The 21,393-nt window shown below is 48.0% G+C and overlaps 1 protein-coding gene and 1 long non-coding RNA gene across 2 annotated transcripts in view; one reads left to right on the top strand and one right to left on the bottom strand.

Annotated features, from left to right (window-relative positions):
* Window positions 1–17,671, bottom strand: part of DPM2 (dolichyl-phosphate mannosyltransferase subunit 2, regulatory) — a 63,988-nt gene extending 46,317 nt beyond the window's left edge. The window contains exon 1 of the mRNA XM_084797917.1: window positions 17,666–17,671. Coding sequence (XP_084654043.1) covers window positions 17,666–17,668 — 3 coding nt within the window. The 5' untranslated portion in view covers window positions 17,669–17,671. The remainder of the gene's footprint in view (window positions 1–17,665) is intronic.
* Window positions 17,672–20,547: 2,876 nt separating this feature from the next.
* Window positions 20,548–21,092, top strand: LOC311607035. The gene is made up of 2 exons (XR_014782512.1): window positions 20,548–20,757; window positions 20,923–21,092. It is a non-coding gene; the product is annotated as an uncharacterized lncRNA (long non-coding RNA).
* The last annotated feature ends 301 nt before the right edge of the window (window positions 21,093–21,393 follow it).

The raw sequence follows: 21,393 nt of genomic DNA, 5'->3' as shown, positions 1-21,393 counted from the left end.
TACATGCAGGCAAAACACTAATGCACATAAAATAAAATTTATTTTTAAAAAACTATTTATATTTCTTCTATAAATTGTCTATTTCTTTTCTTTTTCCTTTCTTTCTTTTGTTTTTATTTTATTTTTCTAGAGATGGGTTTTCTCTGTGTAGCCTTGGTGTCATTGTCTATTTCTAAACTGAGATAATTTTTTTTTTTATTTGTAGCAACTTATTATATAATGTGAAAACCAACCGCTGCTATGTATGTATTGAAGTATTGCTCTCATTTGGTAAATAATCTTTTTGTTTGTTTGTTTGTTTGTTTTGTTTTTCATACAGGGTTTCTTTGTGTAGCCTTGTGTCCTGGACTTGCTTTGTAGACCAGGCTGGCCTTGAACTCACAGCAATCCACCTGCTTCTGCCTTCCTCATGCTGGGATTAAAGGTGTGTGCCACCATGCCTGGCGCTAGTAAATAATCTTTAGATTTCATTTAGTACTGTGTTTCCTCATAGGGATCCTTACTAAGTGTGAACTAAGATACCAGGATCAGTTGACTTCAGCGGAGAGTACACTGGATGGAGAGTAACTAGTAGTTTTTGTTTGTTTGTTTGTTTGTTTTATTTGTTTGTTTGTTTTTTATGACGGGGGTCTTGCTGTGTAGCCTTGGCTGTCCTGCAACTAGCTATGTAGACCAGGCTGGCCTCAAACTCTCGAACTCACAGCAACCCGCCAGCCTTTGCCTCCTGAGTGCTGGGATTAAAGGCAAAAATGTGTAGCTCAGGTTGGCCTCGAACTCATGATCTCCTGCCTCTGCCTCCTACAGTAAATCCTACCAGTGTGTGCCACCACAACCAGCTCACAACAGTCGAGATTTGTGAATATATGTAAAAGCCTAGGCCTGACATGGCAACAATGGAGTTTGATGTAGTATGGGTCCTCAAGGCAGGCTTCCTGGAGGAAGTAGCAGAAGTCAGCCGGGGGAGGCAGCCGACTCATAACAGGAGAAGAGTCTAGAATCTTCCAGAAGGATGGGCAATCTAGCAAGGAATACAAGCCCAGGGCTGCTTTTTTAAATCTATATAGAAGGCCTCAGGTGAGGATGGTAAGCCCAAACCAGATCCATGTGGCCTTTGGCTGCCCACAGGACTTCACCTTTCCTCTCTCCATGTGCTGCCGCATCTCAGAACTCCCCAAGGACACAGGTGCCTAGACCTGCCTTCTGTCTGAGATGTGCCTTGAGTTCAGGTCCCATCCCTGCCACTCCTTGGCCCTATAGCTTTAAGGAAATCATTAACCTGTTTCACCTCCAGTGTCCTCACCTGTATAAGGAAGATAAGGACACCCTCTTTGCACAGTTACATAAGGCATCGGGGAAAAGGGCAGGACACAGAGACATCCAGGAAGTGAGTGGAGGTTCCCCTAGACGTAGAGGCAGGGGACGTAGATCGCTCTTGGGCAGCCTACTCAAATGCTAGGCCTCCAAAGAGGCCTGGGCAGCTTAGAGCGGCTCTTCTCCATCTTTTCAAACTCCCACCCAGAGGCCAGATGTGGGCTGCAGGCATGGAGCTTACATAAGCTGGCAGGACCTTTCACCCAGTGATCAGAGTTATGTTCCCCACAGAGAAATGCCCAGGGTCACCGGCCTGTCCTTAGACACCTGAACACACAGAGCCCTTTAGCCTTCGCTGAGCTCTGTATAGTTGCTAAATTCTTAGTCATACTCCTCAGACCGAAACTGGTATTGTTCTTTTGAAAGATTTATTCATTTTATTTTTTGTTTTGCCTGCGGTGCATGTCTGTGAAAGTGCCATATCCCCTAGAATTAGAGCTACAGTCAGGTGTGAGCTGCCATGTAGCTGCTGGGAATCGAACCCCGGGTGCTCTGGAGGAACAGCCAGTGCTCTTAGCTGCTGAGCCACCTCTCCAGCTCTGACTGCCGACTGTTTTTTTTGTTTTGTTTGTTTTGGTTTGGTTTTTGGTTTTTCGAGACAGGGTTTCTCTGTGTAGCCTTGGCCATCCTGGACTCACTTTGTAGACCAGGCTGGCCTCGAACTCACAGCGATCCGCCTGCCTCTGCCTCCCGAGTGCTGGGATTAAAGGCGTGCGCCACCACGCCCGGCTTGCCGACTGTTTTTAAATGTTGGCAGCTTGGTGATAATATGTAGTGCTGGCATACTGGGAAGATGGGAACAGTGGGGGGCAGAGGAGCCCCGGGGATGAAAAGTCCCTTCGGGTATTCCTAGCAAGCCTTTGAACTCTAGGACCTAGGGCCGCGTGTAGCATTCCCTGAGTTACAGCTTTCTCACTTGTGAAATGGGCTTTGTGGCTATACTAGCCTTGTGGATGTGACAGTGTTCAAAGAACCATTTATGACGCAGAACACTCTCTGTGCATTATAGAATATATATATATGTAAAAAAAAAAAGACTTTGTGAAAATGCCTAGCAACAGGAAGCACTCATCAGACTATTAACAGCCTGATGTTGGTGCTGCGTCATTTGAGACAGGATTGAATAGACAGACACTAAGCTAGCCTGAAACTTGATCTACAATCAGAGATGACCCTGAGACCCCGATACTCCTGCTGCCACTCTCCTATTGCAGATGTGTGTCACCACACCTGGTTTGTGAGGATCCAGCCCCAGTCTGTGAACACACCAGGCAAGCACTCTACCAACTGAGCTACAGCCCCAGCCTGACCAGCCGCTGCCTAATGTGCGCTTTCTGCTCATCTGACCCTTCCCAGGGACAGTAGGAACTTACACTGTTGGGGTTTCCCATGAATCCCAACTTCCTGACAGCCCGGGACCAGGGGCTGGGACTGGGCACCTTAAATTTTAACATTCTGGCAGGGTGTGGTGGCTCACGCCTTTAATAACCAGCACTCCCTCGGGAGGCAGAGGCAGGCGAATTGCTGTGAGTTAGAGCAATTCACAGTCCACGAGAGCCAAGGCTACACTGAGAAACCCCCGTCTTGAAAAACAAAAAAACAAACAAACAAAATGTGTAAATGGAGTACTCACTGTGTGCACTTGGGTGCTTCTGTAGGCACTGGGAGAGAAAGGGCAACCACAGGCCCTGAGGTTTATCATGGCAGGAGAGATCTTAATCACGCCCCTCAGTGATACGGCCCCAAGGCAGCCTGGTGTTGGCCACCCTGCTTTATTTAAAGGTCTCCATGTTCCCCACCTTGCTTGTCAGAAACAAGAGCAATGACTTCTGTGTTTTGGCCTCAGCCTGAGCACTAAGCCCTGGGCTGGTTAAGATCTGCTCTAATGCCAGCTACAGCCTTCCAAAGCTATCCTTATCATCCCCATTTCACAGAGGCAATAAAGACCCAGCGAGGGTTTACCTCCCACCATTCCTAGCGCCTGTACAGCAGTGGCCAGAAAGTAACCACTGAACAGATGAGGTGGACATCAGAGCTCAAGGACTCAGGAGCTCTGCAGCTCCCAGAGGACAGGAGTTTCCTGATTGAAATAGCCCGTGGCAGCTTAGCAGAACCATCCCCTTTGCAGTGGGCCCCTCCCCCTGTCATCCTCCTACACAGCATCACCAAACCTTGCGCTTCATTGGCCGCTCAGGATGCTGCCCACAGGTTAAGCCTGGGAATCCTGCGTGGAAGCCTTCCTACTCATCATGGCAGTCCCATGGGGTAGGAAAGATGAGGCACACCCTAAGCCCTGAATATACAATTTGTAGTCGTTTTTACTCAATCTGAGGGCCTGCATGTTTACTCTATTAATATTGATTTTTCCAAAAAAAGATTTATCTTATTTTCACTGTGTGTGCCTGTATGAGTGTGTGAGTCTGTGTGTGTGTCTGTTATGTGAGTATGTGTGCACATGTGTCTGTGTCTGTGCACATCTGTGTGCATTTGTGTCTCTGTGTGTGTCAGCGTGTATGCCCACATGTGTGCAGATGCTCTCAGAGGCTAGCAGAGAGCACCAGATCTCTTGGCGCCAGAGTTACAGGTGGCTGTGAGACTGCCCTATGGGTGCTGGGAACTGAGCCTGGGTCTTGGGTCCTCTGCAAGAGCAGCAAGTGCTTTCACTGTGAAGCCATCTCTCCAGCCCCCTGACACTGCTTGTTAATGCACAATTTCAAAAACTGTTCATCAAGCCCAATTTATCTCCTTTTTCTTTTGTTACCTTTGATGTCATAGACAGGAAGTCATTGCCAAACCCAGTGTCATGAGGTTTCCGCCCTTTGCTTTCTTCTGAGCGTGTCATTGTTTTCAGGTCTTACGTTGAGGTCTTTGATCCATTTTGAGTTAATGTTTGGGGGTTGTTGTTGGTGGTGGTGGGTTGGTTGGTTGATTTTTTTTTTTTTTTGAGATAGGGTTTCTCTGTGTAGCCTTGACTGTCCTGGACTCATTTTATAGACCACGCTGGCCTTAAACTCACAGTGATCTACCTACCTCTGCCACCCGAGTGCTGGGATTAAAGGCGTGCGGCGCCGCCGCCACCACCACTGACGTGGCTTTGAGTTTGTAGCCAGTGTTAAATATAAATTATTTCACAGTACCACTCATTGGAGGACTGTTTTTTTCCTCCTGTGTGATCTTGCCAACCTTGCCAAAGATCATTTGGCCACACCCTGAGGGCTGAGTGCTAAGCTCCAGGTGCCTTCCACTGTTCAGTCTTTAAGCCTAGCCTGGTCAGCTCTCTTGGCTGCTGTGGTTTTGTAGCCAGATTGTTTTTGTTTCTATTTTAATTTTTACTTTATTTATGAATGGTTTGCCTGTATGTATGTGCAGTGTGTGTGTGTGTGTGTGTGTGTGTGTGTGTGTGTGTGTGTCGCCCTTGGAGGCCAGAAATGGGCATCAGAGCCCCTGGGACTGAAATTACAGATGATTAGAAGCTATCGTGTGGGTGCTAGGACTAGAACCCGGGTTTTCTGGGAGAACAGCCAGTGCTCTTAGCCACTGAACTATCTCTCCAGATCCATACGCCCCACCCATTAAAAAAAAACAAAACCCTAGTATGTATGTGTATATGTCTGTGTGAGCAAATGCCACTGTGTGGGTTCCTGTAGTGGCCAGAAGACTTGGAGCCTCTGGACCTGGAGTTACAGGTGGTTGTGAGCCACCCAGCATGGGTGCTGGGAACAAAGCTCAGGTCCCCCTGAGCAGGAAGTGCTCCTATCCACTGAACCATCTCTCCAGCGCTGTATACAGTGGAAACCAGCAAGTGTGAGCTCTAGCTCTGCTCTTCTTCCGGATTGAGGGCGAGGTTGGTTCTTGGGATGCCTTGAGAATTCTAGGATGAGTTTTTGTTTTGTTTTCTATTTCAGACAGACAGACAGACAGACAGACACACACACACAGAGAGAGAGAGAGAGAGAGAGAGAGAGAGAGAGAGAGAGAGAGAGAGAGAGAGAGAGGAGGAGGGAGAGGGAGAGGAGATTTCAAAGAATCTGGAGCATCACGTGGTGTCTTTCCCAGGCCATGAACATGGAATATATTACCATTTGTTTATACCATTAATTTTTTCCATGACAGTTTATATTTTCAGTTAATAGTCTTTTTTTACCATCTTGGTAAAGTTTATTCCTATGTGTTTTATGCTTTTGATGCTAACGTCAATGAAATTGTTTATGTAATTTCCTTCTCAGAATTTTTTCTCTGCTAATGTAGAGAAACGCAACTGAAGCAGGGGTGGCGGGACCCTGAGTTCAAAGCCAGTCTGGACTAAATATTCAGATCAGTTTCAAATGGTCTGGGGAGATAGCTTGGTGCCTAAAGCTCTTGCCCAGCAAGCATGAAGTCTAGTTCAGATCCCCAGAAACTCATGTAAATGTAGGTGTGACATCCTGTCAGCAATCCAGCCCCTGAAGGTAGAGACAGGAGATCCCAGAGCAAGCTGGCTAACAATGCTAGCCATATCCATGAGCTCTGGGTTTGATTGAAAGACCCTACCTCCATGTCTAAGGAAGATGATTCTCAACCTTAACCTTAGACCTCTCCTCTCTCTCTCTCTCTCTCTCTCTCTCTCTCTCTCTCTCTCTCTCACACACACACACACACACACACACACACATACATAGTGTGCCCACACATATGCAAAAACATGCATATACACACACGTGCATAAGAGACACACACTTGGGCCGGAAGTGGTGGCACATCCAGCACTAGGGAGGCAGAGGCAGGTGGATCACTGTGAGTTCGAGGCCAGCCTGCTCTGCAAAGCAAGTCCAGGACAGCCAGAGTTACATAGAGAAACCCTGTCTTGAAAAACCAAAGAGAAAAAAGAGACACACACTTGAAAAATAATGATCGCAGTGAGGTATAACTTTAAGTCTATAGCTTTTAGGAGGCACATGCAATTATGTCTCATGAGTTCAAGACCAGCCTGGGCTACATAGAGAGTTCCAGGTCAGCAATAGCTACATAGTGAGACCATGTCTCAAACAAACAAACAAACAAACAAACACCAGCAACAAAAAGCCCACAAAAACTAAAATAACAACAATGAAACATTGTTGATTTATCTGATAGGGTGTTTTAAAATTCTGCTTCAGGCTGGGCATGGTAGCATAGGCCTTTAATCCCAGCACTTGGGAAGCAGAGGCAGGCGGATCGCTGTGAGTTCGAGGCAAGCCTGGTCTACAAAGCAAGTCTAGGACAGCCAAAGCTACACAGAGAAACCCTGTGTAAAAAAAAAAAAAAAAAGAATTCTGCTTCAGTTTCCCTACCTGTGAAGTAATTGCCTATCTGCCATGGGGGTGTGGCCCTGGCTATATAAAAGGACAGACCCTCCTTGTGGCTCTCTTTCTTACCCTCTTTCTCTCTTCCTCTGTCTCTGTCCCCCTTTCTTTCTCTGGGGTACCCCTCCCCACTTTCCTTCTCCCCCCAGCTCATTTAATAAACGTCTCTGTATCTAAAATCTATTGCCTGGCATCTTATCTTTTTTTTCTTTTTTGGTTTTTCAGGTTCCTCTGTGTAGCCTTGGCTTTATTTTCTTGTCTTACATCATTATAGGCTGGTCCTTGCTGAAAGAGCTGTTCAGAACCCCTTAGCCACCCAGCATGCAGGCTGAGTCCACCCTGGGACTCGGACAGCTCCCCCAGGAGGGTAGGGGCTCGCAGGCTTTTACTCTTCAGGTCACGGTGCAGCGAGCTCCTTAAGCCTGCTACCGCATGCTGGTGGGAGAGTCTGGAGTAACTTCTGGAAGCAGGACCTCTGAGCCGAAGGGCAGGAACATGTGAGGTTCCCTCTAGGAGGCAGAAGCAGCACGGTGCAGAAGGCAGAGGACACAGGTGTCCCACTTTGTTGTCATCCCCCCACCCCCACCCCACCATGCCCTCTACTTTCCACCTCTGCCCCATTTGCTGTTGCATTTGTTGAATGGGTTAAGCCTTGAGGCCTCCTTGCAGTCGTGTTTGGCGAAGGGTACAGCCCAGCCTCTCACGATGACAGATCTGGCTACTGCCAGTCAAGTCCAGAAACTGAGGGTGCTTGTCAAGAAATTTCACCAAGTGCCTAAGCTGAAAACACTTGTCAAAACGCCCGGCATTGCTTGTAAGTCATTAGAGAAGCCAAGAATGTCCCACATAAGCCTTTGGAGGGAAGCCAGCCTCCGATAGCATCTCCGTGCCGCTCGCTCCCTTCCTCCACCAGACCTCATTTCCCTGACTCATCATGATTCCGGCAGACAGCTAGAGGTTATGTCCTTCAGGACGCTCGGGATCCAATGTCTCTCTGAGTACATCCCCAGAGTGGTTGTCTCTAAGAAGGCTGTAGACAGCTTCCTGTGATTGGTGGTGGGGAAGGTAGAGCAGGGTCACAGAGATCAGGGCAGGGCTCTAACTATGGCCTGTCATCAGTGCCCAGGTGACCTTTGGCAAAATGCTTATCTCATCTAGGGCACATTGCATATGCTGTCCTCTGTGACCTAGTGTCCCTACACTTTGCCTGTCTCTTTTTTGTCATTCGTCAGGCTCAGCTCAGCACATTCCTAGCCCCTCCAGGGAGGGTGGCTGGCCCCTTTCTAGAAACTGTTTTTGTTGTTTTGGTTTTTTTTGAGACAGGGTTTCTCTGTGTAGCCTTGGCTGTCCTGGTCTCATTTTGTAGACCAGGCTGACCTCAAACTCACAGCAATCTACCTGCCTCTGCCTCCACCTCCCGAGTGCTGAGATTAAAGGCGTGCACTGCCACATCCCACTAGAAACTTTTAAACAGCCTTGCAGCACCCAAAGCAGGAGTATCCTCAAGACCAGTTTTTTGGGGGGGATTGTTTGTTTGTTTCTTTGTTTTGTATTGTTTTTTCAAGACAGGATTTCTCTGTGTAGCCTCGGCTATCCTGGACTCATTTTGTAGACTAGGCTGACCTCGAACTCACAGCAATCTACCTGCCTCTGCCTCCACCTCCCGAGTGCTGAGATTAAAGGTGTACACCACCCCACCTAGCTAAAACGACCAGTTTTGTCCCTTCAGGTCCTCAGGGAGGTCTATACAACCCGACCCATGTCTGTCTGTCCATCCGTCCGTCCATCCTTCTGATTATTTTTTTTGTTTTGTTCTGTTGGGTTTGTTTGTTTGTTTGTTTGTTTTTTTGAGACAGGGATTAAAGGCGTGCACCACCACCGCCCGGCTCATATTTCTGATTGTTAAAACAGGATCTCCCATAGCCCAGGCTGGCCTCAACTTTCCTATGTAGCTAGAGGTCACCCTGAGCTTCCAACCTTCCTGCCTTTACCTCCCAAGTGCTGGCATTACAGATCCATGCCACTGAACCCGTTTTATGTGCCATATATGAGGATCAAGCCCAGGGCTCCATGAATGCTAAGTGAGCTCACATCCCCCAGACTTGTATCTTGATTTATGTCCCAGTCTCTGAACTGCATCAAGTACAAGGAGCCCAGTGGACATTAGCAGGATGGGACAGCCTGCGACCCAGGTCTGAGTTTTACCTCTGTCCACTAAGCAACTTACCGAATATCTGCACCTTGCACCTAAGTTTCCCTGTCAGTAAAATAATGCTAAGAGCCTGTTGTGGTAGCACACACCTTTAGTCCCTAGGGAGGCTGAGGCAGGTGGATCAGATCTCTGTGAGTCTGAGGCCAGCCTGGTCCACATAGTGAGCTCCAGGATAGCCAGGGCTACACAGTGAGATCTTGTCTCAAAATAAGTGAGTAAGAATACTGTTTGAGCTCACAAGGTGGCGCACGCCTTTAATCCCAGCACTCGGGGAGGAAGAGGCAGGCAGATCGCTGTGAGTTCAAGGCCAGCCTGGTCTACAAAGAGAGTTCCAGGACAGCTAGGGCTACACAGAGAAACCCTAGCTTGAAAAAAAAAAGCAAAAAACAAAACAAACAAAATACTGTGTGAGATTCCAAAGCACAGGCTCTCATGGCTGTGTGTTCTAGTGGTCTAGACCACTGACCTCCCCCTGGGGCTCGCCCTGTGCTACCTGTGGTCTCCCCAGCTCAGGAACCTGGTGGTTAAAACTGATGATGCTGTCAAGTGTTCGCTGCATCTGCACTCTTTGGGGCCAGTGTGTATGTGGGCCTGATGGCCAGGATGATTATGGACCTGAGACTCACCCTGGGCCCACGCTCCATAGCACAGACGGTCGTCAGCATCAGTATTGCCTGTTGGGGTACAGTCATCCTGACAGACCCCCCCCCCAAAGGGAAGGCCTATCGAGTTGTTTGAAAGCAAGGGTAATACATTTGGTTTTTTTCTTTTTGGTTTTTTTTCATGACAGAGTTTCTCTTGTAGTCCTGGCTATCTTGGACTCACTTTGTAGACCAGGCTGGCCTGGAAACTCACAGCAATCTGCCTGCCTCTGCCTCCCAAGTGCTGGGATTAAAGCCACACCTGGCTACATTTGGTTTTTTTTCTGTGCCTGGCAGAGCAAGGCCTTGGTTGGTGGATATTCTGGGCAGATATGGATGTACTTCATCATAGAAGATGACAGGGAAGACAGTAAAAATGTCAGCTGTCAAGCTTGGCTATGACTGTTTGTGGCTTCCCTTCAGGGTCTATAGGGACCAGTGACTCCTTCTGGTGGAAAAAGAATACACCTTGGCTATTAGTAGGAGAGCTGCCTGAGTGGGTTTGAGAGGTGGGTGCCTGGACTGTAGCACGGGCTGGCTCAATGCTAAGTTGACATTAAATACTTCTGGTTGGGGCTGGAGCCTTGACTCAGTGGTTAAGAGCACTGCCTGCTCTTGCAGAGGCCCCAGGTTCAATCCCCAGCACCCACATGGGCACTCACAACCCTCTGTAACCTCAGAGCTAGGGGACCTGGCTAACCATCAAAGGCACCTGTCACACCCAGGGTACAATGCCTTAAAATGTGCAAGCAAACCGGGCGTGGTGGTGGTGCACGCCTTTAATCCCAGCACTCAGGAGGCAGAGGCAGGCAGATCGCTGTGAGTTCAAGGCCAGCCTGGTCTACAAAGCGAGTCTAGGACAGCCAAGGCTACACAGAGAAACCCTGTCTCGGAGGGAGAGAGAGAGAGAGAGAGAGAGAGAGAGAGAGAGAGAGAGAGAGAGAGAGAGAGAGAGAAAAGAGAAGAGAAGAAAAGAAAAGAACAGGAAAAAAATTCGAGTGTGCCGTGTGTGTATAAACCCCAGCCCTGCCCTCCCCCACCACCCCCTGACCCCACCACCACCACCCCACCCCATCCCCCCAACCCCCCCACCCCACCTCCTAAGCTGGACTTACAGACAGTTATAAGCTCTCTGCATGGCTTTGGAGAACCAAACCCAGATCCTCTTGTGAGAGCAGCAAGTCCTCCTAACCGCTGAGCCATCTCTCTGGCCCCTTTGGACAGGCTTACTCCGTAGCCCAGGCTGGCCTGGAACTCATGTCAGTCCTGCTGCCTCAGCCTCCACAGCGCTGGGATGACAAGCATAGGCCATCACATTCATCTCAGGTGGGCAACCCACCAGGGAAGCAGAGAAGAAAGTGCGCCATAATTGATCTGATGCTTCAACTGGTTTCCAGGTCCTTTTTCCATGTCTAGGGGGCGTGTTCTCTTTTCTATCCAGCTGCCCTTTTCTCTCTGTAGGTGCCCCCTCCCCGTTCTATGTGGGGTGGAGTTGTTCCTGGGTGGAGGGCAGAGGATAGTCTCAGGTATCGATCTCTTTGTTTTGTTGGTTTTTTTGAGACAGGGTCTCTCCCTGTAGCCTTGGCTGTCCTGGACTCCCTTTGTAGACCAGGCTGACCTGGAACTCACAGCGATCCACCTGCCTCTGTCTCCCCAGTCCTGGGATAAAAGGGGTGCGCCACTATGTTTTGCGTAAGACTGGGTTTTTCACTGGCCGGGGACTTTGCCACATAGTCCAGACTAACTGTCCCAGGAGGTTCCAGGGATCCGCCCCGTCTCTCCTTCCACCTCTCCCTGAGTTCGGGGGGGGGGGGTTGGGGGGGGCTCTGAACTCAAGTTAAAACCAGGGTCTTTACTCTAGTAAGGTAAGCTCTTTAGGAAGCATCTCCCCAGTCCCAGATGGTGAAGCTACGTGCGTGCGTGCAAGCAGGAGAGGGGGGACGCGGGGGGGGGGGGGGGCAGGGGGGCGGGGCACTCTCAGGCTAGCCATGCATTTCCCATTACCCCTGCCCTGCCTCTGCAGAGGAAACCTGTGGCGCTCTGGCCGCCAGCACTCCCAGGGCCAGCACCAGGGATTTACCGACTCCCCAAGCTTGACCCTGAGCCTTCCGGGAAACATCTGTGGCTACTCCCGTCACTGCCACAGAGCACGTGGGACAAGCTCGTCCTAGGGCCAGCACAGGAAGCCCTTGAGTCTGTGTCATCTCCCGTCTCCGGCTAGAGGGGAGCAGCCACTATACAGGAGCCTCTGTAAGGTCAGCGGGGGCCAGGTTCTGCTCAGGGCTCTTGTTTTTTCTCTTGCGAAAATGGAAATTGCTTTTATTTGTTATACATATAAATGCAGACATATGGTGTTTAAAAAAAAAAAAGCCAGGCTTAGTGAGGCACTCCAGAGACAAGGCAGGCAGATCGCTGTGAGTTCAAGGCCAGCCTGGTCTAAAAAGTGTATCCAGGACAGCCAAGGGTACACAAAGAAACCCTGTCTCAAAAAAAAAAAAAAAAAAAAAAGTAGAAGCAGGAAAGTTGAAAGTAAAAGCCTCCTTACTTCTGATGCCATTTCCCAGAAAACATGCATGCGCACAAGGCCCACCTCAGAAAGGAAGCGGAACTGTACATACTGGGAGACTCGTGATTTTTTTTTTTTTTTAATGTGCACTGGTGTGGCCTGGAGAGATGGCTCAGTGGTTAGGGGCCCTGACTGCTCTTCCAGAGGTCCTGCATTCAATTCCCAGCTCACAACCATCTATAATGTGATCTAATGCCCTCTTCTGGCCTGCAGGTGTACGTGCAAGCAGAGCACTGTGTACGTAATAAATAAATAAATCTTTTTAAAGAATGTGCACTGGCCGGTAGTTGTGGCACACGCCGGCAGGATTTGTTGAAGGAGGCAGAGGCAGGAGGATCACGAGTTCAAAGCCAGCCTGGGCTACACATTTAAAAAGCTGGGCGTGGTGGTGCACGCCTTTAATCCCAGTACTCGAGAGGCAAAGGCAGGTGGATCGCTGTGTAGCCCAAACTGGCCAGAAACTGATTATGTGGCCCAAGCTGACTTCAAATTTTCAGCAAGTCCTAGGATTATAGCATTAACCCCTCAGCTTTCCTTTGTTTTGTTTTGAGACAGGGTCTCCTGTGTAGTCTGGGGTGACCCTGAGTTCACATCAGTCTCCCTGCCTCAGCTTCCCAAATTGGCATCTGATTTATTATATTATTATTGTTAGTAGTAGTAGTAGTAGTAGTAGTAGTAGTTCATTATTAGTATCTATTATTATTGTTGTTCTTCTATTACTATTATTTTTGAGACAGGATTTCTTTGTATACTCCTGGTTGCTCTGGAACTCTCTATATAGACCAGGGTGGCCTAGAACTCAGAGATCCACTTGCCTCTGCCTCCTGAGTGCTGAGACTAAAGACCTGTACCACAATGACTGGCTTTTTTATTTTTTTAAATTTGTTTTTAAGAGACAGGATCTGGAGCTGGGCATGGTGGCACATTCCTATAATCCCAGGACTGGAGAGGCAGAGGCAAGTGGATCACTGTGAGTTCAAGGCCAATGTGGTCTACAAAGTGAGTCCAGGACAGCCAAGGCTACCCAGAGAAACCATGTCTCAAAAAAAAAAAAAACCGGAAGGCAGGGGAGAGAGAGAATCTCATTACTTAGTCTTGACTCCCAGTGTAGACTAGTCTGACCTTGAACTCAAAAGGATCTGCCTGCCTTTGTCTCCTCAGTGGTGAGAGTAAAGGTGTGTGCCACCATGCTGGGCTCAAAGTAGTTTTTTTTTTTTTTTTAAGATTTTATTTATTCCTTTTTTGTTAGTTAGGTTAGTTTTTCAAGACAGAGTGTCTCTGGATTTTATTTATTTTTATTTTATGTTTATGATTGTTTTTCCTGCGTGTATATAAGTGCACCTCATTCAAGTCTGGTACCTTCAGAGGCCTGAAGAGGGTACCAGATCTCCTGGACATGGAGTTAAGGATGCTTATAAATTGCCTTGAGGGTTCTGGGAATTGAACTGGATCCTCTTCAAGAACAGCAAGTACTTTTAGCCACCAAATCATCTCTCTAGCCCCCAAAATAGTTTTAATTACTGGATGGTTTTTCTTTTAAGCTCTTATTTATATGTTTGTTTATCTGAGACAGGGTTTCTCTGTGTGGTCTTGGCTGTCCTGGACTTGCTTTGTAGACCAGGCTAGCCTTAAACTCACAGCAATCGGCCTGCCCCTGCCTCCCAGAGTGCTGAGACTACAGATATGTGGCACCAAGCCTGGTTAAATTGTTTTGTTTTGTTTTACTTTGTTTTGTTGTTTTTTGAGACAGGGTTTCTCTGTGTGGTCTTGGCTGTCCTAGACTCACTTTGTAGACCAGGCTGGCCTCGAACTCACAGGGATCCACCTACCTCTGCCTTCCAAGTGCTGGGATTAAAGGCGTGCGCCACCACTGCCTGGCTTTTCTTACTTCCCTTTGATTCTTTAACCCAATTAAGGCCCCTAGATGCTATCAATCAGACTTGCAGCAAGTGGCCTTGCCCACCAAGCCCTCTCACGGCCCTCTAGGCTGTAACTGTTCATGACCACACAGCCCTACAAGCCCTGGGAACGCCATTTTATCTGATGGGTTTCTGTGTACTTACAACCTTGCATATGCATTTCTCCAGGCTTGCTGTTTCCTTCCTGGGGCCCAGGTGGATGGAAGGGCGGGACGGATGTAGGTTGTTAAGGCTTTGCAAACCTGCCCCCAGCGCATCTCATGCCTTGGGAAGCATATAGGAAATGGTTCCTGTTTCTAATTCAGGCCGAACCCTCCAGAGTGGTGAGTTGCAGGGTGGGAGGAAGTCTTTCAAGTGTGACCCTATGACTTCTGGCAGGAAGCCAGAAAAGAGAGTAAATTGGCCACAGGACTCACTTGAGGCAGCCTTGGAAAGCTCCTCAGTGGGGCTTGAGGGAGCCAAGACACTTGGGATGAAGGGAGGAATGGAGTCAGATCTGGAGATGAGGCCCAGTGCAGTCGGTTCTGGCTCTGAGGCCTCGGCTCAGCCCCTTGACCTTCCTAACTGGGCTATTCCCAGGGTAGAGCCAGTAATATTAACCTCAAACTGTGGGCACACACGTTCTAAACTCACAAAGGTGGCCTGGCTGTGGAATTCCAATTCTTCTCCAGAAAGCTGAGTAGTCCACTGTGAGGCACTTTGACTCAAAAACCGGTCTCCACAAAACAAAAGCAACCAAACCAAGACAGAAACAAAACAAAACAAACAAAAACAAAAACAAAAAAACCAGGAGGGAACTAAAGGGTGACTGACACAAGAGAGTAAGTAAGCTGTGGCCGCCACACATACCACGGACACATTCGAAATATAAGTAAACAAGCCGGGCGGTGGTGGCGCACGCCTTTAATCCCAGCACTCGGGAGGCAGAGGCAGGCGGATCGCTGTGAGTTCAAGGCCAGCCTGGTCTACAAAGCGAGTCCAGGACAGCCAAGGCTACACAGAGAAACCCTGTCTCCGGAAAAAAAAAAAAAGTAAACAACTCTCGGCACCTGTTTATTTATGTATTTACTTATTAACACATCTCACGTATCCCAGACTGACTCAAACTCAGTGTACAGCTGAGAACGATTCTGAACTCCGGATCCTCCTGCCTCTACCTCCTGAGTCCTGGGACCAGGGGTGGGCACCGTGTGTCTACTTTGTACTGTGTTTGACTTAAAGCCTAGGGTTTTATGCACGTGATATAAGCACTCTGTCGACTGGACTATAGCTCTATGCCACACTATTTGTTGAGCATAAGAATGTTACTTAGACCTGGGCTGTGGTGGAGCACGCCTTTAATCCCAGCATTTGGGAGGCAGTCAGGTAGATCTCTGTGGATTCGAGGCTAGCCTGGTCTACAGAGCAAGTTCCAGGACAACCAGAATTACACAGAGAAACCCTATCTCAAATGTTATGTGACACGGACTGGGCGGGTAGCCCAGTGGTTAGAGTGTTTGTTTAGCATGTGCAAGGGTCTTAATCTTCAACTCTCTTTCATCACAAAAAGCCTGCATGATGCATCTCATCTCTTCAGTATTCTTTTTTTTTTAACTTTGTTGCCTCTATGACTGTGGGCCAAACCATGCATGGGGTGGCCCTGCTGACCTCTCTCTTTCTCTCTCTCTCTTTTTTTAAAAAAGATTTATTTATTTATTTATTTATTTATTTATTTATTATGGATACAGATCTTGTTATAGATGGTTGTGAGCCAACATGTGGTTTCTGGGAATTGAACTCATGACCTTTGGAAGAGCAGTCAGTGCTCTAAACCTCTGAGCCATCTCTCCAGCCTTTTGTTGTTGTTGTTGTTTGTTTTTTTGATTTTTTGGAGACAGGGTTTCTCTGTGTAGCCTTGGCTGTCCTGGACTCACTTTGTAGATCAGGCTGGCCTGGAACTCACATCGATCCACCTGCCTCTGCCTTCTGAGTGCTGGGATTAAAAGCATGCACCACCACACCTGGTTCGGGGCTCTCTCTTTCACCCTCTGCATCCAGCTTCTCCTCGCCCTTCTCCTCAGCCGTCATTGCACAAGTCATGGTACCAAGCAGGAATGCAGCCGCCCGGCTTCCACCCACATAGCCCGGCATCCTCTGCCGTTCCGAGGAGGCTGGCTGACTTCCCCGCCTTCCAGATAAACCAGCTGCAGTATGCCAGTCCAAAAATACACCCAGGTGTGTCCACCTGACTGGTATTTGCTTCTCCCATCACGTCCTTAGGGCTAAGAGGTCTGACTGTAAATATTTGCAGAAGGAATAGGCGTGTTTATGGAAGGAGCCACCACCTGAGCCCCTGAGGTTGGTAGTGTTCTGTGTCTCTCTTTTGGAGTCACATAGCCAAGACAGGCGCCTTAATTTGCTATGTAGCCAAGGATGACCTTGAACAGATTTCTGCTCTCTTCTGCCTCCTGAGTGGACCTGGGTGTGCACAGTCATTTTATGTGGTGCTGGGAATCAACCCTAAGGCTTTTTGTGTGCTAAGTGAGTGAGTACTCCATTAACTGAGCTAGCTACTCCTCCTGTCCCCTCACCCGCAGTTTTTCAAAAGCAGAAACGGGCTCACACAAGAGGAGACTTTTGTCCAAAGATACCAGAGGAACTTGGAAGGCTTCCATCTTGCAGGAGGCAGTGGCTTCATATCATAGCTGTGAGAAAGGGGTCAAGGCCGGAGGAACTTGGGCCAAGCCAAGAGACAGGTCTCCTGGGGAAAGGCCTTCAGGAGGATGTGCTGAGCACAGCTGCCCAGAAGAGGAAGGAACCCATGGCTGGAGTGGAGGGCATAGACCCTGTGCCCTCTGGCCCAGCAGGCGTTCCCACATCTGGCCTCCACCTATCCTACCTCCAGCCATCTTGTAATTCACGTGTTCCCGTGGCCAGTGTTGCTATAGAAATGGCTTTTCCAAGATGAACAACATGGGGAACAGACAAAGGTTGAAGAGCAAGTCTACTTGCCCACAGTGGGTAGGAGTGGAAACCAGTTAGCACTACCTAGGGAAAGTCTTTGTCGATGTGTCATGGCCCTGTGACCCACGAACGTGCTAGGGATTTACCCTAACAAAACACTAGCATAGCTGACACTGACAGTCACACAGAGAGTGTATGTTCACTAGGGCAGCAAGCCAGGACCCACCTCCTGTCCATCCGCAGGGGACAGGGAGAACAATGGCACTTCACTCGCCCCATGGAGTGATGACGTCATTCAGAGCCTGAGCTAATCTAGTAAAACACTTCCTGGCATGTGTGTGGCCCAGGGTTACATCCCCAGCAGGACAGAAGTGTAAAGAGACTGACAAGCTGAGTGGATTAGTACGAGCTGACATAGGAGAGTGTTTGTGACAGTTCTGTATATGTGTGTGTCCATTACATATATGTGTAGAGGCCAGGGGTCAACTTCTACCCTCACTCTTGTCATTATTTCATGAGATAGAGTCTCTCCACTAAACCTGAAGCTCAAGGATTCCACTTGGCTGGCTGGCCAACATTGCCACCAAGGCTGGGGTTATAGGCTACAGCCATCATGCCCAACTTTTTACTGGCTTCTAGGGATTTGAACTCAGGTCCTCATGCTTGTACAGCAGGCACCTTACTGACTGAGCCATCTCCCTAGCCCTAAGGTTTTTTGTTGTTGTTGTTGTTGTTTGTTTCTTTGTTTTTCAAGACAGGGTTTCTCTGTGTAGCCTTGGCTGCCCTGGACTTGCTTTGTAGACCAGGCTGGCCTCGAACTCACAGTGCTCTGCCTGCCTCTGCCTCCCGAGTGCTGGGATTAAAGGTGTGTGCCACCACGCCCGGCTTGAGTATGTACTTTTTTTTCAATATTTATTTATTATTATGTATACAGTGCTCTGTCTGCACATTCACCTGCAGTCCAGAAGAGGGCGCCAGATCACATTGTAGATGGTTGTGACCCACCATATGGTTGCTGGGAATTGAACTCAGGACCTCTGGAGGAGCAGCCAGTACCCTTAACCTCTGAGCCATCTCTCCAGCCCGAGTATGTACTTTTTTTGTTGTGTTTTTATTTGTTTGTTTGTTTTTTCCCTGAGAGAGGGTTTCTCTGTGTAGCTTTGGCTATCCACCCAGCCTTGTTTTGGTTTTTCAAGAGAGGGTTCCTCTGTGTAACAGCTTTGGCTATCCTGGAACCCTCTTTGTAGACCAGGCTGGCCTAAAACTCAGAGATCCGCCTGCCTCTGCCTCCCCAGTGCTGGGATTAAAGGCGTGTGCCACCACACCTGTCCTGAGTATGTATATTAAAAACACATATACAAATACATTTATATGTAGATAGATAGATATTTAAAAATAGGTTTTTGTGTGTATGTGTACAATGTGTGTGTGTGTGTGTATGTGTGTACAATGTGTGTGTATGTGTGTATACAAGTTTGTAGGTGAAGGGTACTTATGGCCAGGCTATACATATGGAGTGAGAAGACCTCTGGTTATGTGCCCTCCCCTTCTACCATGGCTCACGCCTTTCATCCCGGCCTAGGGAGGCAGAGGCAGGCAGAGCTCTGTGAGATAGAGGCCAGCCTGGTCTACAAAGCGATTTCCAGGACAGCCAGGGCTACATAGCAACACCTTGTCTTAAAAAATCTCAATCTCTTTCTCTCTTTCTCCATATACATACATATATGTATTTACAGATAGATATTATATATATATATATATATATATGTATATATATATACACACACATGCATATATATATATAAGGCTCTGTTTATATCATGTCTGTTACTAAGATCCCCATTCATCAGGGCTGGTCATACGATGAGGCTCCCAGTTTATCCTGAGAACATCTATTGCAGGATGTGCATGTTAGAGGCAAGACCTGGGGGCCATGACAGCAGCACTTAAGTGCAATGTGTGTGGTAAAGTTGTAAATATGTTAAGAAACAGTGAGCCGTGGTGGCGTATGCCATTAATCTCAGCACTTGGGAGGCAGAGGCAGGAGAATCTCTGTGAGTTTGAGGCCAGCCTGGGCTACAAAGAGAGTCCAGGACAGCCAGGGCTCTGTTACACAGAGGAACCTTGTCTCCAAAAAACAAAACAAAACAAAACAAAACAGAAAAAGAAAAAGAAAAAGAAAAGAAACAGTGCACAGAGTGCTAAGATGGCTCAGTGGCTAAAAGCAGTGGCTGCTCTTGAGGGACCTGTGTTAGATTCCTAGCACCCTATGGCAGCTCCCAATTGTCTAATAACTTCAGTCCCAGGAGACTGGAACTCTTTTCTGCCCTCTGAGGGTAATGTGTATATGTACTGCACATACATCAGACAAAATATTCATATATTAATCTTTTTATTACAATTTTTTTGAGACAGGATTTCTCTCTGTGTAGCCCTTGGCTGTCCTGGAATTTGTTCTGTAGACCAGGTTGGCCTGGAACTCACCAAGAACCTGCTGCCTCTGTCTCCCGAGTGCTGAGATTAAAGGCTTACACCACCACCGCTGGGCTTATTACAAAAATTCTAAATACAAAATACACTGTTGTTGTTGTTATAAAAGAAACTATGGGTGCCTGCGCAGGTGTGCAGACCACCGCAGGTGGGGAAGCAGAGGCAGCAAGCTCCCAGAGGCAACGTTCACACGCCGGCTCAGGCCCCAGCCCAGGCCCCGCCCCAGCCCCAGCCCAGGCCCCGCCCCCGGCCCAGGCCCCGCCCCCGGCCCAAGCCAGGCCATCATCAAGGCTATCCTCATCTTCAACAAGCATGGAAGCCTCTCCAAGTCCTACCAGCCCTATAGTGAAGTTAACGCAACAGCAAATCATCGGGGAGACTTTTCACTTGGTATCTAAGTGAGACGAGAATGTTTATAATTTCCTGGAAGGTGGACCAGTAATTGGAGGATCTGACAACAAACTGATTTATAGACATTATGCAACACTATATATATTTTTTTTTTCTCCTTCGAGACGGGTCTCTCTGTGTTAGCCTTGGCCATCCTGGACTCGCTTTGTAGACCAGGCTGGCCTCGAACTCACAGCGATCCGCCTGCCTCTGCCTCCCAAGTGCAAGACTATACTTTGTCTTCTGTGTGGATTCCTCACTCAGAAAGCAAACTTGGCATTTTAGATCGAATACAAGTATTTGTGGAAACAATCGACAAATGTTCTGAAAATGCCTGTGAGCTGGATTTAATACTCCAGGCAGACAAGGTTCACAATACTCCTGCAGAAATGGTGGTGGGGCAGGGAATGGTATTGGAGAGCAGCGTGAGTGCGGCTGTTACACAGACCGAGGCACAGAATAAGCTGGACAAGTCTGAGGTTGCCTTAGCGGGAGCTCCAGCCCTGCTGGATCCGCTGTAAAGAACAGGAATCTTCCTGAGGTCCCAAGAAATAGTGACATTGGTGACATCAGTAAAAAAAAAAAGTGCCAAACCTGCCCTTTTAAATAAAATATTTAAAAAGGCTACTTCCAGGTACAATCCAGAGGGAAAGTCAGCTAAGTTCACCATGCAGTTGTTTACCAAAAATAGAGGAGGAGAGTCTTTGCTCTTGGATTTAAGTCAAGGTACTGCATAGACGCTGCAAAAAGCCGGTATGGGAGTTCAAGGTTGCTTTCCTTGCCCAGTGATTTTAAAGAAATTGAGTGGTTCCAGTGTGATCTTTTTTTTTTTCTAAGTTGCATTCCTATGCCCACATAAGGCATACCTCTATATATTGGCTATTACAGTAATTTAAAAAGTGAGGTGTGAGCCAGGTGCGGTGGTACACGCCTTTAATCCTAGCACTTGGGAGGCAGAGGCAGGCAGATCGCTGTGAGTTCGAGGCCAGCCTGGTCTACAAAGTGAGTCCAGGACAGCCAAGGCTACACAGAGAGACCCTGTCTTGAAAACAACAACAACAAAAGTGAGATGTTTCCTTAATTATGTACAACCCAAGATGTTGGTGCTTCGCTTGGATCATGGTGCAGCATTCTCTAATTCTTTTGCTGTTTATCACAATTGTTATGTAAAGAACCAAGTGTGTGTTGCATGAAAACATGACCTTTTCCTTAGTTTACATAAAAACCAAGGTAACTGGACTTCTTTTTTGGTTTGTTTGTTTGTTTGTTTGTTTTGAGTTACTGGAGTTCTAAAGTTTAAAAAAAAAAAACGAAAAACGAAAGGAACTATGTACGAGCTGGCAGCTCTCTTGTGGTGGCACACAAGGTGGAGACAGGTGAATCCCAGATAACCTGAATATGCATGGTGAACGGCGAGAGACCCTAAGTCACACAAGGAGGAACCCAAGGACTGACACCTGTCCTTGTCCTCTACCTAGTCATGAGTCATAGCACAGGAATGTTGGCACGCACGCACGCGCGCGCGCACGCGCGCGTGCGC

The sequence above is a fragment of the Acomys minous genome (genome assembly GCF_964271855.1).
Source record: "Acomys minous genome assembly, chromosome: 10".
NCBI lineage: Eukaryota > Metazoa > Chordata > Mammalia > Rodentia > Muridae > Acomys > Acomys minous.
Note: the sequence above shows the minus strand (reverse complement) of the source record. Positions and strands in the feature narration are given on the sequence as shown.